At 48.4% G+C, this 16789-nt stretch overlaps 1 protein-coding gene and 1 long non-coding RNA gene across 9 annotated transcripts in view; one reads left to right on the top strand and one right to left on the bottom strand.

Moving 5' to 3' along the window:
* LOC143956924 (uncharacterized) overlaps positions 1 to 16789 on the bottom strand; it is a 114067-nt gene that overhangs the window by 18876 nt on the left and 78402 nt on the right. The gene's annotated exons all lie outside the window — the stretch shown is intronic.
* LOC143956921 (tumor necrosis factor receptor superfamily member 1B-like) overlaps positions 1 to 16789 on the top strand; it is a 120851-nt gene that overhangs the window by 74026 nt on the left and 30036 nt on the right. For 5 of the 8 annotated variants that reach the window (XM_077467094.1, XM_077467093.1, XM_077467089.1 and 2 more), the window contains 3 exons: positions 5991 to 6110; positions 7006 to 7185; positions 15977 to 16087. In XM_077467094.1, coding sequence (XP_077323220.1) covers positions 5991 to 6110; positions 7006 to 7185; positions 15977 to 16087 — 411 coding nt within the window. Of the gene's footprint in view, positions 1 to 5990; positions 6111 to 7005; positions 7186 to 15976; positions 16090 to 16789 lie in introns of all 8 variants that reach the window. The other 3 variants (XM_077467092.1, XM_077467091.1, XM_077467095.1) reach the window with 2 other exon arrangements.

Below are 16789 nucleotides of genomic sequence, written 5' to 3'. Positions count from 1 at the left end.
TCATACACTTAGAACAATCTAAGGGCTTAAACTTAGTTGCAACCATAAATCATAAGCCGCGCTAAATGGATACCAAAGCAAATACAACCAACTATTTGTGCAATAATATAAAAATAAATATTGGAATAGATATTAGTAGATGCAACCAACTGCTAGTGCAAAATATGCAAGTAAATATTGAAATAGATATTATATAGGGTATGGCAACCCTATATGTGTAAATACATATACGTGATACAAAACATATAAGTATTGAAATTTCTGATCCCAAAAACCCACAAATGCTGATGGGCACGTAAATTAAGAATCAGTGACATACACCTATGATAAAAATAAACATATAAAGTATAAACACCCAGTGTATGAACAATGAGTCCGTATAAAGAACAAGAAGGGGTTAACGTGAGACCAAAATAAAGTCCTCTGGGTAAAAACCACACTAATCCTGGAAATCCAAATATGGGAGCAGTTATGTTCAATCCACCACCAACACACGATAAGATTTACTGCTTACCAGATATGATTGACCCCCCACTACAGAGGGTCACACGGGGCTTTATAGGGATGGACGTCACTTCCAACCGCAAGGTAAAGGGGTTCCTCGATGTCTTCCTGGCTTCGCTCTTTTAGGAACTCTTGGGAAGAAAACTCACTCCCGGACACTCAACTCAGTAGTCCAAACAGACTCAGAGCCAGGGGCATCAAAACCATAGGAAAAAAGTAAAGCTCAAAATAGTGTAAAACCCTTTTTATTTTAAGGTAAAAATATAAAAATACACTTACAAGTGTGTAAAAGAAAAAAGCGCCTTAAGTCCGTGGCGCCAGCCGGACACACACGGACAAACTCGTTCTCCTGGAACCCGTCACAAAACCGAGGTGAATGTAGCGCACCGCTCAGCCCTACGCGTTTCGCAACAAAATTGCGTCATCCAGGGGCACGAGCGGCACGCTGTATCACCTCCATTTATATGTCTCTAATCATCTGAGCCTCACTCTGGGCACCTGGCCAGCATAAGGGTATGTATCTGTAGAGTTGGGATACATGGCCCATATGACATATTGAGACACTGGCAGTGCCTAATTTAATTCAGCTGAGTATTAGAACGGACATGACAGGTTACATATGAGGGCGGGGTGAGGGTGGGCCCAACCTTGTGGATTGACCTTTGGAATCACTGCCTGACGAATCAGACGTTGATTCCAAGACGAGGCTTGGTTTTGGCGGGAAAAGCCAGGTGCCCAGAGTGAGGCTCAGATGATTAGAGACATATAAATGGAGGTGATACAGCGTGCCGCTCGTGCCCCTGGATGACGCAATTTTGTTGCGAAACGCGTAGGGCTGAGCGGTGCGCTACATTCACCTCGGTTTTGTGACGGGTTCCAGGAGAACGAGTTTGTCCGTGTGTGTCCGGCCGGCGCCACGGACTTAAGGCGCTTTTTTCTTTTACACACTTGTAAGTGTATTTTTATATTTTTACCTTAAAATAAAAAGGGTTTTACACTATTTTGAGCTTTACTTTTTTCCTATGGTTTTGATGCCCCTGGCTCTGAGTCTGTTTGGACTACTGAGTTGAGTGTCCGGGAGTGAGTTTTCTTCCCAAGAGTTCCTAAAAGAGCGAAGCCAGGAAGACATCGAGGAACCCCTTTACCTTGCGGTTGGAAGTGACGTCCATCCCTATAAAGCCCCGTGTGACCCTCTGTAGTGGGGGGTCAATCATATCTGGTAAGCAGTAAATCTTATCGTGTGTTGGTGGTGGATTGAACATAACTGCTCCCATATTTGGATTTCCAGGATTAGTGTGGTTTTTACCCAGAGGACTTTATTTTGGTCTCACGTTAACCCCTTCTTGTTCTTTATACGGACTCATTGTTCATACACTGGGTGTTTATACTTTATATGTTTATTTTTATCATAGGTGTATGTCACTGATTCTTAATTTACGTGCCCATCAGCATTTGTGGGTTTTTGGGATCAGAAATTTCAATACTTATATGTTTTGTATCACGTATATGTATTTACACATATAGGGTTGCCATACCCTATATAATATCTATTTCAATATTTACTTGCATATTTTGCACTAGCAGTTGGTTGCATCTACTAATATCTATTCCAATATTTATTTTTATATTATTGCACAAATAGTTGGTTGTATTTGCTTTGGTATCCATTTAGCGCGGCTTATGATTTTTCGTTTTCTTATTTGCATGCATGTGACATAGCGAAGCCGCAGCTTAATATCCTCACAGGAATTTCTTTATATATTTACACATTTACACATTCACATTCTTAACCTTAGCGCAGTTATTTTCTTTTTTCCTTAGTTGCAACCATACCTTTAGTACATGAAAAAATAGTCCCAAATCCACCTAAGGACCATTCAAACTTGATCCCACAAGGTGGGGGGGGGATATAAACAGGAGGGATAAATGGTCCCTTGCATCCCCTAGCTCCAGTCTCCCCGCACAGTTCTCTGTAAAGATTAAGTATTAGTATTGAGTTCCATTCAATGCTCCTTGCAGCAAGGAAGTCATTAGAGCCCCTAGCTTCCCTTGCTCCCCATCAGCCACGTGGCATGGACGGAGAGAGTCCGGCTCCCAGGAGACCATATGGGGGCAGTAGGAAAACATAAGCCCAGCATGCTCGAGAGGTGTAACTTCAGGGGGTGCACTGACCACCAGGGGGGGAGTGAGATCGTGGAGCCTGTGAACAGGAACAAAGCGCAGGGAGTGGAGCCGGCGTCCGCCCGGGAATCTGCTTCAACTGTCTCTAGGTAGGGAGTCTATCCAGCGGGATGCTTCCTCTGGGGAGGTAAAAAAATTTGTCGACTCGCCATCCACCCCTCTAAGTTGGGCCGGGAACAGCATGTTGTAGTTCATCCCCCTGGTGCAGAGCTGCGCCTTGATCTGGTCGAAGGTCCGTCTTTGCCGCTGGGTCTCTATGGAGTAGTCCGGAAACAGCATAATTTTGTCCTTTTCATGGCGCAGCTTATCTATTTCTCGGGCCTCCCTGAGCACCAGATCCCGGTCTCTGAAGTTGAGCAGCCTAAAGATAAGGGTTCTGGGTGGAGCTCCAGGTGGGCCTCTGACGGACGGCATCCGATGCGCTCTTTCGACCGCGAAGTGAGGGGGAGAATAGGGCCTGCGGGAGCCGCTCCATGTATGCCACTGGATCCCGACCCTCAGGGAGACCCACCAGACGGAGGTTGTTCCTCCGATTCCTGTTCTCCTGATCCTCCGCTCTGGCCTCCATGGCTTTAACTTTCAGCTGGAGTGTACGGAGGGAGGCGTCATGGTCGCGGATTGTGTCCTCAGCTTCTCCGACTCTCCTCTCCGCCTCTGACATCCTATCTCGGACTTTGTCCATATCCCTTCTAACCAAATGTACAATAAGTTCCCCTTGGGGTTTTTAAGCAGCATGAGAGACAATAATAAAATAGAAAAAAGATTTGTTTATTATTAATAGGATGTTGACCACAATGATTTTAAAATACAAGCTCTGGTGTACATTATTGAAACAATTGGATAAATACAGCATCATTTAATATATAATTCAAATAGAAAAATGATTACAAAAAATCTTCACAAAATTTAAGTGAGTACAATATAGAGCACCCCACTGCCCCAATGCATTTCGACCATCTAGAAATTACGGTCTTCTTCAGGGGGAAACAGCACTGTAAAAGGGCTGCTTTTATCAAATTTCTGTGAGATATCAAAGAAAGAGAAAAAACAGATCACAATCTATAAGAAAATTAATTTGATACTTTGTATTTGTTATGGTCCACTTATAATATTTACCATTTCCACCAATCGTTTGTGCTTGACCCAGAGGCTTGTTTTTGATGTATTCAAAGAAAACTATATTTTTCTCCCTAGAGATGGTCCTGGGCTAGTCGCAGTGGTCTCCTCCCACTCCCACTCGTCCCACCCACTGGAAAGGAGGGGAGGGGGGGGGGGGGAAGGGAGAAGGGAAAGGAAGAAAATTCCCACAGAGATATATAAGATCATAGGCTTACAGAAAATGACAATATTATTTGGTGTCTTCCCAGGGGAGACAGGAGGGAGACCGATATCGCCCGGTGGGTGACCGCACCTGGAAATATCAAAATTCCTTATAAATATCATGTATTCAACATTTTCCCTATGTAGCAAAATAGGAATGAATCTATATGTCCAACTAAATGCACAACCTAATCTCCCTTTAGTACCCCGTATCCTTGATATTTTGTTGTATGTTTATAATTGTCCCTCAACCAATGTATGAAAATAATAATAAAAATCAATCTATATGTCGAGCTTAGCATAGTTTTCCTCCATGCCTTATATATTCAAAAAAATTATTATTTTTCCTTTTTATATATTTATAATTATTTGTGTACTGGATGCCTCCTATCTGGTCAGACACACCCCCTCTCTTCCTCAGCGATAAGAGTCTGTGATGAGGGGTGTGGCTATTACTCAGCTCCGCCAGCATAAAACACTGCAATGAGAGGGCAGGACACGCCCCCTCTCTTCCTCACTGATAAGAGTCTGTGATGAGGGGTGTGGCTATTACTCAGCTCTGCCAGCATAAAACACTGCAATGAGAGGGCAGGACACGCCCCCTCTCTTCCTCACTGATAAGAGTCTGTGATGAGGGGTGTGGCTATTACTCAGCTCTGCCAGCATAAAACACTGCAATGAGAGGGCAGGACATGCCCCCTCTCTTCCTCAGCGATAAGAGTCTGTGATGAGGGGTGTGGCTATTACTCAGCTCCGCCAGCATAAAACACTGCAATGAGAGGGCAGGACACGCCCCCTCTCTTCCTCACTGATTAGAGTCTGTGATGAGGGGTGTGGCTATTACTCAGCTCTGCCAGCATAAAACACTGCAATGAGAGGGCAGGACACGCCCCCTCTCTTCCTCAGCGATAAGAGTCTGTGATGAGGGGTGTGGCTATTACTCAGCTCCGCCAGCATAAAACACTGCAATGAGAGGGCAGGACACGCCCCCTCTCTTCCTCAGCGATAAGAGTCTGTGATGAGGGGTGTGGCTATTACTCAGCTCCGCCAGCATAAAACACTGCAATGAGAGGGCAGGACATGCCCCCTCTCTTCCTCAGCGATAAGAGTCTGTGATGAGGGGTGTGGCTATTACTCAGCTCCGCCAGCATAAAACACTGCAATGAGAGGGCAGGACACGCCCCCTCTCTTCCTCACTGATAAGAGTCTGTGATGAGGGGTGTGGCTATTACTCAGCTCCGCCAGCATAAAACACTGCAATGAGAGGGCAGGACACGCCCCCTCTCTTCCTCAGCGATAAGAGTCTGTGATGAGGGGTGTGGCTATTACTCAGCTCCACCAGCATAAAACACTGCAATGAGAGGGCAGGACACGCCCCCTCTCTTCCTCAGCGATAAGAGTCTGTGATGAGGGGTGTGGCTATTACTCAGCTCCGCCAGCATAAAACACTGCAATGAGAGGGCAGGACACGCCCCCTCTCTTCCTCACTGATAAGAGTCTGTGATGAGGGGTGTGGCTATTACTCAGCTCCGCCAGCATAAAACACTGCAATGAGAGGGCAGGACATGCCCCCTCTCTTCCTCAGCGATAAGAGTCTGTGATGAGGGGTGTGGCTATTACTCAGCTCCGCCAGCATAAAACACTGCAATGAGAGGGCAGGACACGCCCCCTCTCTTCCTCACTGATAAGAGTCTGTGATGAGGGGTGTGGCTATTACTCAGCTCCGCCAGCATAAAACACTGCAATGAGAGGGCAGGACACGCCCCCTCTCTTCCTCACTGATAAGAGTCTGTGATGAGGGGTGTGGCTATTACTCAGCTCCGCCAGCATAAAACACTGCAATGAGAGGGCAGGAAGTGCATTTCCCAAAAAAGAAAAATATATTTTTAGGTAATTTCCAAGCAAATAACGTCACACATGATAAAAGTTACATACATTTGAGACTTCAGTTGCATTTTAAACAATTGTCTATTTTGTCCAATCAGGTAAATATGTGAAGAAAGAATGCACAGAGACTTCTGACACGGAGTGCCAGCCATGTGAAGATGGAAGGTACACATCCAACTGGAACTATGCTACAAGGTGCATGAACTGCAACTCATGTGGTAAGTCCTCCATGGTGGCTACATTCATTTCCACCTGACGTTGTGTGCTGGCGGATGCGGGAGCCGACCGGCAGTGGGAACCACCGACACTCCTAACATGTGTGGTCTGTAGGAGACAGGATAGCCATCGTCTGCCTGCATTGCATAGAGAGGCGCAGAGTCCTGGTGATGACATCACTGGGTGTAAGGAAAAAAAATAACGATTTTCCATGTTCAGGAAATGCTTTAGCGGGAGTCCACTTTTAAAATAGTGACACTTACCTGTCCAGCGCGCCCGCGATGTCGGCACCCGAAGCCGATCTCTAGGTCGCCTGTCGGGTCCTGCCGCCGCCATCTTGGGTATGGGAATCAGGAAATGGAGCCTTTCGGCTTCATTTCCCGGTTCCCTACTGCGCATGCGCGAATCGCGCTGCGCAATAAGGACGCTCCCCGCTGCCTCTGGGATCTGTGTGTTTCCCAGCAGGCAGCGGGGCACTTGCGGGAAGGGGGTGGGCACTTGCGGAAAGGGGCGTACGTTACGCCCCTTTCCGCAGAGAGCTATCCCGGAAGTGGGTGCAGTTACCTGGATTATCCAGGTAACTGCAACCCCCTCCCCCCTGAAAGGTGCCGATTGTGGCACCGGAGGGGGGGAGGGTTCCGATGAGCGGAGGTCCACTTTAGGGTGGACCTCCGCTTTAAAAACATTATTAGCTTGTTGATAAAAGGAAAGAGGAAACCAAGGAATACAAATTATAATTAGATTCAATTTAGGTTTATATGAGGAATTTTGCACTTTTTCCTCTTTCTTGGATGTGGGTAATTTGTCCAAACATCGCAGTACACAGTATACGGTATATACTGGGGTTTGGGTAATATTTTGGCTCATATTATTCTGTTTTCTATCTTTGTACTGCAGATCCACCGTTAGTTGAAAAAGAAAAATGTTCCCGTACCAAGAAGGCGCAGTGTGTTTGCCCGGATGGGTATAGTTGTACCCAGTACACCGGGACGGGCACTTGCATGTTCTGTACGCCGGATCTGATTCCAACTACTGCCCCATTGCCGACCGAGTCAATCATCAAACCAACTTCATCCGGTGAGATTCCTTCCCTTCCCTCTTCATACTTCACTTCTTTTTCTCTATTACTATTCACCTTGTTATCAGCCCTGCTACACACGCCGTACATTCCGAGGGAAAATGTCCGATCGGACCGTGTTGTCGGATAATCCGACCGTGTGTGGGCTCCATCGGACTGTTTCCGTCGGAATATCCAACGGACAAAGTTTTAGAGCTGGGCTATAAAACTTTCCGGCAACATGATCCGATCGGACTTTGTCCGATTGTGTGTACAGAATTCCGATCGGACAAAGTGCCGCGCATGCTCAGATCAAATTCCTACACCAAAGCTATTGGCTACTAGCCTGAACGTAGTCCCATCGTAACGAAATAACGTCATCACGTTCTGAACGATCGTATTTTCTGACAACTTTGTCCGACCCGTGTGTATGCAACAGTTTCGGACAAAATACGTTGGACAAAATCCGACGGATTTTGTTGTCGGAATGTCCGACCCGTGTGTACAAGGGCTTAAAGTGTACTTCTAGTGAATAGTAGTTTTCGGTTTTGGATGGAGTAAGGCAACTACCCTCTCAGCTATTTGCTGAAAAAGTACTAAAAGGAATGCAAGTTACCCAAGGGTGGGGTGCTAAATGTGAGGCACGTTACCCAAGGGTGTGGTACTAAATGTGAGGCACGTTACCCAAGGGTGTGGTACTAAATGTGAGGCACGTTACCCAAGGGTGGGGTGCTAAATGTGAGGCACGTTACCCAAGGGTGTGGTACTAAATGTGAGGCACGTTACCCAAGGGTGTGGTACTAAATGGAAGGCACGTTACCCAAGGGTGTGGTACTAAATGTGAGGCACGTTACCCAAGGGTGTGGTACTAAATGTGAGGCACGTTACCCAAGGGTGTGGTACTAAATGGAAGGCACGTTACCCAAGGGTGTGGTACTAAATGTGAGGCACGTTACCCAAGGGTGTGGTACTAAATGTGAGGCACGTTACCCAAGGGTGTGGTACTAAATGGAAGGCACGTTACCCAAGGGTGTGGTACTAAATGTGAGGTACGTTACCCAAGGGTGTGGTACTAAATGGAAGGCACGTTACCCAAGGGTGTGGTACTAAATGGAAGGCACGTTACCCAAGGGTGTGGTACTAAATGTGAGGCACGTTACCCAAGGGTGGGGTGCTAAATGTGAGGCACGTTACCCAAGGGTGTGATACTAAATGTGAGGCACGTTACCCAAGGGTGTGGTACTAAATGTGAGGCACGTTACCCAAGGGTGTGGTACTAAATGTGAGGCACGTTACCCAAGGGTGTGGTACTAAATGTGAGGCACGTTACCCAAGGGTGTGGTACTAAATGTGAGGCACGTTACCCAAGGGTGTGGTACTAAATGGAAGGCACGTTACCCAAGGGTGTGGTACTAAATGTGAGGCACGTTACCCAAGGGTGTGGTACTAAATGTGAGGCACGTTACCCAAGGGTGTGGTACTAAATGGAAGGCACGTTACCCAAGGGTGTGGTACTAAATGTGAGGTACGTTACCCAAGGGTGTGGTACTAAATGGAAGGCACGTTACCCAAGGGTGTGGTACTAAATGTGAGGTACGTTACCCAAGGGTGTGGTACTAAATGTGAGGCACGTTACCCAAGGGTGTGGTACTAAATGTGAGGCACGTTACCCAAGGGTGTGGTACTAAATGGAAGGCACGTTACCCAAGGGTGGGGTGCTAAATGTGAGGCACGTTACCCAAGGGTGTGATACTAAATGTGAGGCACGTTACCCAAGGGTGTGGTACTAAATGTGAGGCACGTTACCCAAGGGTGTGGTACTAAATGTGAGGCACGTTACCCAAGGGTGGGGTGCTAAATGTGAGGCACGTTACCCAAGGGTGTGGTACTAAATGTGAGGCACGTTACCCAAGGGTGGGGTGCTAAATGTGAGGCACGTTACCCAAGGGTGTGGTACTAAATGTGAGGCACGTTACCCAAGGGTGTGGTACTAAATGTGAGTCACGTTACCCAAGGGTGTGGTACTAAATGTGAGGCACGTTACCCAAGGGTGGGGTACTAAATGGGAGGCACGTTACCCAAGGGTGTGGTACTAAATGTGAGTCACGTTACCCAAGGGTGGGGTACTAAATGTGAGGCTGTCCAGTGGTAGAGTCCTCTCCAGCTCCAGAAGATGGCAGATGCATCATTTTGCCACAGTGTGGGGACTGGTTGGCTGTTGGCATTGACTACCCATCCGGGATAAAGACACATATGGATCACATGACCGTGGATCACATGACCGTGGACTGGGGCAAGTTTAATCTGCCTTGAAGGGCTTTAAAAAAAAAAAAAATCACTTTCTGTATCTTCTTATTAAGAGATCTAACACGTCACAATTACATCTTCTTGTCAGGAAATAGTAATCGTCACTTAGGGGGTCTATTTATGAAAGATAAAATGTGCGAACGTCTCAAGCATTTGCACAGCGATCAGAAATAATCGCTGTAATGCATGTAATCTGTTTCTCAAGATCATCAGCTCCATCTAGTGGCCATAATGTAGTATTTTCTGAAATACCTCAATTAGCGGAATGCTACATTAGATGGAACTGATGGTCTCAGGATATAAACATGTTACACACATTATGACAATTGATTAAAAGTTTGCAAAGTCCAATAATCGGATCTATCGATCTATTCTTTCTCATATATCGGGACCCCAGCCGCCACCTCTTCATAAAATCTTCATTTACATATGACAAGGGTAAGTCTCTGACGCAACGTCTTGGAAATTCCCAAGTCGTGTCCTCGCTGGGGGTCACCGTGTGTCGGAAGGGCTCAGGTCCATCTAGTGAGAGGTGTTAGAATGGCAGCCTGTATCTTGTAATTATATACAATTTATAAAGGGAGGTTATCGCTTTCCTGAGGCTTCTTGGGGTGTACAGAGAGCCGTATACAGGGGGCTGTATATGTTGTCTATGTGTCTCTGACATAACAATCGTCTGACCAGAAGGTCGCAGTACCCCCCAATTTCGCATAGGGCAATATCTCCCCCTGCAGGTAAAGCAGGATATTACAGCCCCCCACAAATCTACACCCTATCACATCACAGCCCCCCACAAATCTGCACCCCATCACAGCCCCCCACAAATCTACAGCCCCCCATAAATCTACACCCCCATCACATCACAGCCCCCCACAAATCTGCACCCATCACAGCCCCCCACAAATCTGCACCCATCACTGCCCCCCACAAATCTACAGCCCCCCATAAATCTACACCCCCATCACATCACAGCCCCCCACAAATCTGCACCCATCACAGCCCCCCACAAATCTGCACCCCATCACATCACAGCCCCCCACAAATTTACAGCCCCCCATAAATCTACACCCCCATCACATCACAACCCCCCACAAATCTGCACCCCATTACATCACAACCCCCACAAATCTGCACCCCATCACAGCCCCCCACAAATCTACACCCCATCACATCACAGCCCCCCACAAATCTGCACCCCATCACAGCCCCCCACAAATCTACAGCCCCCCATAAATCTACACCCCCATCACATCACAGCCCCCCACAAATCTGCACCCATCACAGCCCCCCACAAATCTGCACCCCATCACATCACAGCCCCCCACAAATTTACAGCCCCCCATAAATCTACACCCCCATCACATCACAACCCCCCACAAATCTGCACCCCATTACATCACAGCCCCCCACAAATCTACAGCCCCCCATAAATCTACACCCCATCACATCACAGTCCCCCACAAATCTACACCCCATCACATCAAAGCCCCCCCACATATCTGCATCACATCACATTCCCACACAAATCTACACCCCATCACAGCCCCCCACAAATCTGCACCCCGATCACATCAGAGCCCCCACAAATCTGCACCCCATCACATCCCCCCACAAATCTGCACCCCATCACAGCCCCCCACAAATCTGCACCCCATCACAGCCCCCCACAAACCTACACCCCATCATATCTCTGCCCCAACTTTCCTACCGTACTCAGGTACATAGAGCGGAGAGCGGGAGGCATGGCAGCTTTGGATGGGCGGGAGAGGGAGCTACTGAAGCTAACATTTCAAATTAATCGGCAGCTGATTGGTTGCTAGGATGTAGGGCGGTTCTATCAACCAATCATCAGCTTGGTAACATAAAAAGCTAACTCCAGCAGCTCCCTCTCCCACCCTCCATCCAAAGCTGCTGTGATAATCATAATGACAGCTGAGGGGAGGGTCCGGCTCTCAAATGGCAGGACAGGAGCAGTCCAGATAGGACAGTGACTTGGTCCGGGTGGGACAGGGACTCGGTCCGGGTGGGACAGGGACTCGGTCCGGGTGGGACAGTGACTCGGTCCAGGTGGGACAGTGACTCGGCCTGGATGGGACAGTGACTCGGTCCGGGTGGGACAGTGACTTGGTCCGGGTGGGACAGTGACTCGGTCCGGGTGGGACAGTGACTCGGTCTGGGTTGGACAGGGACTCGGTCCGGATGGGACAGGGACTCTGTCCGGGTTGGACAGTGACTCGGTCCGGATTGGACAGGGACTCGGTCCGGATGGGACAGGGACTCGGTCCGGATGGGACAGGGACTCGGTCCGGATGGGACAGGGACTCGGTCCGGGTTGGACAGTGACTCGGTCCGGGTTGGACAGGGACTCGGTCCGGATGGGACAGGGACTCGGTCCGGGTGGGACAGTGACTCGGTCCGGGTTGGACAGGGACTTGGTCCGGATGGGACAGGGACTCGGTCCGGGTGGGACAGGGACTCGGTCCGGGTTGGACAGTGACTCGGTCTGGGTGGGACAGGAGCAGTTTGCATGGGGCAATGACTTGGTCCGGATCTGCCCCTTAGTGATGTCTGGTCTATATCCTCCTGCCATGCATTTATAGTTTGTCTTCACAATATAGATACCCCTGTGGTCGGGTCGGATTAAGAACATCAGGGGCCGGGTGCTGAGGATTTTGGGGGGCTTTTTATAAACAATAAATAAATAAAAATGTAAACAATTTTTTGTTATAACAAATTAAATTAAAAAGAGAGAGAAGAGAGAAAGGGGATGAAGGAGGTGTGAGGAGTAAGGGAGGGAGGATGAGAGAGAAAGGGGAGGGATGGGAGAGAGAGGGGGGATGAGAGAGAAAGGGGGGGGGGGGGTGGGAGAGAGAGGGGGGGTGATAGAGAAAGGGGGGGGGGGATGGGAGAGAGAGGGGGGATGAGAGAGAAAGGGGGGGGGGTGGGAGAGAGAGGGGGGATGAGAGAGAAAGGGGGGGGGATGGGAGAGAGAGGGGGGATGAGAGAGAAAGGGGGGGGTGGGAGAGAGAGGGGGGGTGAGAGAGAAAGGGGGGGGGGTGGGAGAGAGAGGGGGGATGAGAGAGAAAGGGGGGGGGGATGGGAGAGAGAGGGGGGATGAGAGAGAAAGGGGGGGGGGTGGGAGAGAGAGGGGGGATGAGAGAGAAAGGGGGGGGATGGGAGAGAGAGGGGGGATGAGAGAGAAAGGGGGGGGGGGGGATGGGAGAGAGAGGGGGATGAGAGAGAAAGGGGGGGTGGGAGAGAGAGGGGGGATGAGAGAGAAAGGGGGGGGATGGGAGAGAGAGGGGGGATGAGAGAGAAAGGGGGGGGATGGGAGAGAGAGGGGGGATGAGAGAGAAAGGGGGGGATGGGAGAGAGAGGGGGGATGAGAGAGAAAGGGGGGGGATGGGAGAGAGAGGGGGGATGAGAGAGAAAGGGGGGGATGGGAGAGAGAGGATGCACATGAGCATGTGTGGGAATGACATCAACGCAGCCTGGCCAAGGCAAGTGACGGAAGTCCGGGTAAAGATGGAAGTGCCCGGGCCCCGCCGGACTGATCACAGCACAGCACTGGAGGTCTGACAGGTAAGTGTACCCTAATGTGCTAATATGCTGGGCATACTTGTACATTATGGCATAACCTACCTCAGGGCCTCTAAAAAGTAGTAATGTTAGAAAAGTTTACTACCGCTTTACTATCACAGGAGCCTCTCATGGGGCCCCTACTGACCCTGTGGCCCTTGGGCAGTGCCTAAGTGCAGAGTTGTCAACATTTCAAAAATATTTTCAGGGACACTTTTTTTCACAAGTGTTATATTTGGAGTAGCCGACATCCCCCGTGTTCCTCTATACATCACAATAGTCATTACAACATGAAATAAGTACTAATAATGGGGCAGAAGAAATATGAGGACTGTGAGATTTCCTTTAGTGCCCATTCTAGAGCTGGTAACATTGAGGATATTCAGTATCATTTTAAAGAAGAGTTTTTGTGGGTAAGAGGCATAGGAGAGGAGTATGGATGGTATAAAAGTGGGAAGTATGTGCAGGTGAGGGAGAGGAATGTGGAGGGTCTAACAGTGGGCACTATGTACATGAGAGGAGTGTGGAGGGTATGACAGCGGGCACTATGTATAGGAGAGAAGTGTGGAGGGTATGACAGCGGGCACTATGTATAGGAGAGAAGTGTGGAGGGTATGACAGCGGGCACTATGTATAGGAGAGAAGTGTGGAGGGTATGACAGTGGGCACTATGTATAGGAGAGAAGTGTGGAGAGTATGACAGTGGGCACTATGTATAGGAGAGAAGTGTGGAGAGTATGACAGTGGGCACTATGTATAGGAGAGAAGTGTGGAGAGTATGACAGTGGGCACTATGTATAGGAGAGAAGTGTGGAGAGTATGACAGTGGGCACTATGTACAGGAGAGAAGTGTGACGGGTATGACAGTGAGCACTATGTACAGGAGAGAAGTGTGGAGAGTATGACAGTGGGCACTATGTACAGGAGAGAAGTGTGGAGAGTATGACAGTGGGCACTATGTATAGGAGAGGAGTCTGGAGAGTATGACAGTGGGCACTATGTATAGGAGAGGAGTCTGGAGAGTATGACAGTGGGCACTATGTATAGGAGAGAAGTGTGGAGAGTATGTCAGTGGGCACTATGTATAGGAGAGAAGTGTGGAGAGTATGACAGTGGGCACTATGTATAGGAGAGGAGTCTGGAGAGTATGACAGTGGGCACTATGTATAGGAGAGGAGTCTGGAGAGTATGACAGTGGGCACTATGTATAGGAGAGGAGTCTGGAGAGTATGTCAGTGGGCACTATGTACAGGAGAGAAGTGTGGAGAGTATGACAGTGGGCACTATGTATAGGAGAGAAGTGTGGAGAGTATGACAGTGGGCACTATGTACAGGAGAGAAGTGTGGAGAGTATGTCAGTGGGCACTATGTACAGGAGAGAAGTGTGGAGAGTATGACACTGGGCACTATGTATAGGAGAGAAGTGTGGAGAGTATGACAGTGGGCACTATGTACAGGAGAGAAGTGTGGAGAGTATGTCAGTGGGCACTATGTACAGGAGAGAAGTGTGGAGAGTATGACACTGGGCACTATGTATAGGAGAGGAGTCTGGAGAGTATGACAGTGGGCACTATGTATAGGAGAGGAGTCTGGAGGGTATGACAGTGGGCACTATGTATAGGAGAGGAGTCTGGAGGGTATAACAGTGGGCACTATGTATAGGAGAGAAGTGTGGAGAGTATGTCAGTGGGCACTATGTACAGGAGAGAAGTGTGGAGAGTATGTCAGTGGGCACTATGTATAGGAGAGGAGGATGAAGTAATCTGGGAAGGAAAAATGTAAAGGTTTGTGGAAGGATGTTTAGGGACTGCGTAGTGGTTAAGCGGGCCAGACATGAATTCAAATTACACCAATGAAGCAGAGACCAGCCATAGTCGATCTATGTATGGGCTAGCTGGTTTTACACAAGTCAACCTATTAACCGACTTGAGTACAACCAGCCTGTCAGGTTTTCCCCAAAACAATCAGTGCTGCCAGCTATAGTTAGCAACACTAATCATTGTATTGACTGGCAGAAGACAATAACACTGCGGGAGTGATCGCCCCATTCACAGGTCAGCGGGTGAGAGGGTGTGTGGGGACAGGCTGGGGAGAGATACTAGTCAGTCCCTGGGTAGGGATTGGTTAGTATCAGAGCCAGATACACACAGGTTACATACGCCACGATCGTTAGAGTGAGAGCAATAATTCTAGCACTAGACCTCCTCTGTGACTATAAACATGTAACCTGTAAAAAAATGTAAACATTGCTTAGTACACAACAAAAAATCGTCCAACTTTAGTGTTATTTTTATGAATGAAACATTGAAAAATTGCTGCACAAATATCGTGTAGCATAAAAAGTTGCAAAGAGCACCATTTTATTCCATAGGGTCTCGGCTAAAACAACATATAATGGTTGGGGGCTCTGAGTCATTTTCTAGCATAAAAAAAATGATGATTTTTCCATGTAGGAGAGAAGACTCAGAATGGGCCTGGGTGACAAGGGGTTAATTATCAGAAGTAATATACAAATAATTATTATCAGCACTGTGATGTCATCCTCTCCGTCTGCTGCAGAGTGTCCCAGCTGTATTTATACTGCCGCTCTGTATGCAGCTTCTGACAGGCTGTACAAGGAGCCCCGTATCTCCGGAACCATAGATGATAGCAGCCCCATATTGTAACCAGTGCTGGAGTGGGGCTTTAGCTACCTACCCCCCAAATGTGGGGTCTCTGTGACTCCTGATCACCGACCTACAATCCTCGAAGTTGATCTTTTTTTTTTTTTTTTGGGGGGGGGGGGGCAAATGGGCCTATCTTGAGAAAGGGGCCTGGAGCTGCAGCTCCAATAGCCCCCATGTTAATCAGGCCCTGTCTGTGACATGTGCTCTTTAATATCATGGTGGCCTCTGTGTAATGGATAACCATTCTCTCTTTCCATAGATAATCCTTCATGGATCCTCCCCGTCCTCATCACTGTATTGTTCACAGTCATCACTATTTCGGTAATATACATCATACACCGCAAGAAGTCCAACATCATGGTGAAGCTCGGTGAGTGCAACCATTGCCTACTACAGAGGTCTATTGCCGGTACAGTCATAGATCTGGATCTGAATACTGCCCTCCGGTGGAGAGATGAGGCATTACTTACTAGAGAGGTCTATTGCCGGTACTGTCATAGATCTGGACCTGAATACTGCCCTCCGGTGGAGAGATGAGGCATTACTTACTAGAGAGGTCTATTGCCAGTACAGTCATAGATCTGGATCTGAATACTGCCCTCCGGTGGAGAGATGAGGCATTACTTACTAGAGAGGTCTATTGCCAGTACAGTCATAGATCTGGATCTGAATACTGCCCTCTGGTGGATAGATGAGGCATTGCCCTCCGGTGGAGAGATGAGGCATTACTTACTAGAGAGGTCTATTGCCGGTACTGTCATAGATCTGGACCTGACTACTGCCCTCCGGTGGAGAGATGAGGCATTGCTTACTAGAGAGGTCTATTGCCGGTACAGTCATAGATCTGTATCTGAATACTGCCCTCCGGTGGAGAGATGAGGCATTGCTTACTAGAGAGGTCTATTGCCGGTACAGTCATAGATCTGGACCTGAATACTGCCCTCCGGTGGACAGATGAGGCATTGCTTACTAGAGAGTTCTATTGCCGGTACAGTCATAGATCTGGATCTGAATACTGCCCTCCGGTGGATAGATGAGGCATTACTTTGAACAACAGGAGTGCTTTATTGTC

The sequence above is a fragment of the Lithobates pipiens genome, unplaced genomic scaffold, assembly GCF_037356315.1.
Source record: "Lithobates pipiens isolate NorthernLeopardFrog02 unplaced genomic scaffold, aLitPip1_a1.2 Scaffold_47, whole genome shotgun sequence".
NCBI classification, from domain to species: domain Eukaryota; kingdom Metazoa; phylum Chordata; class Amphibia; order Anura; family Ranidae; genus Lithobates; species Lithobates pipiens.
This window is presented reverse-complemented; position numbering and strand designations above follow the sequence as displayed.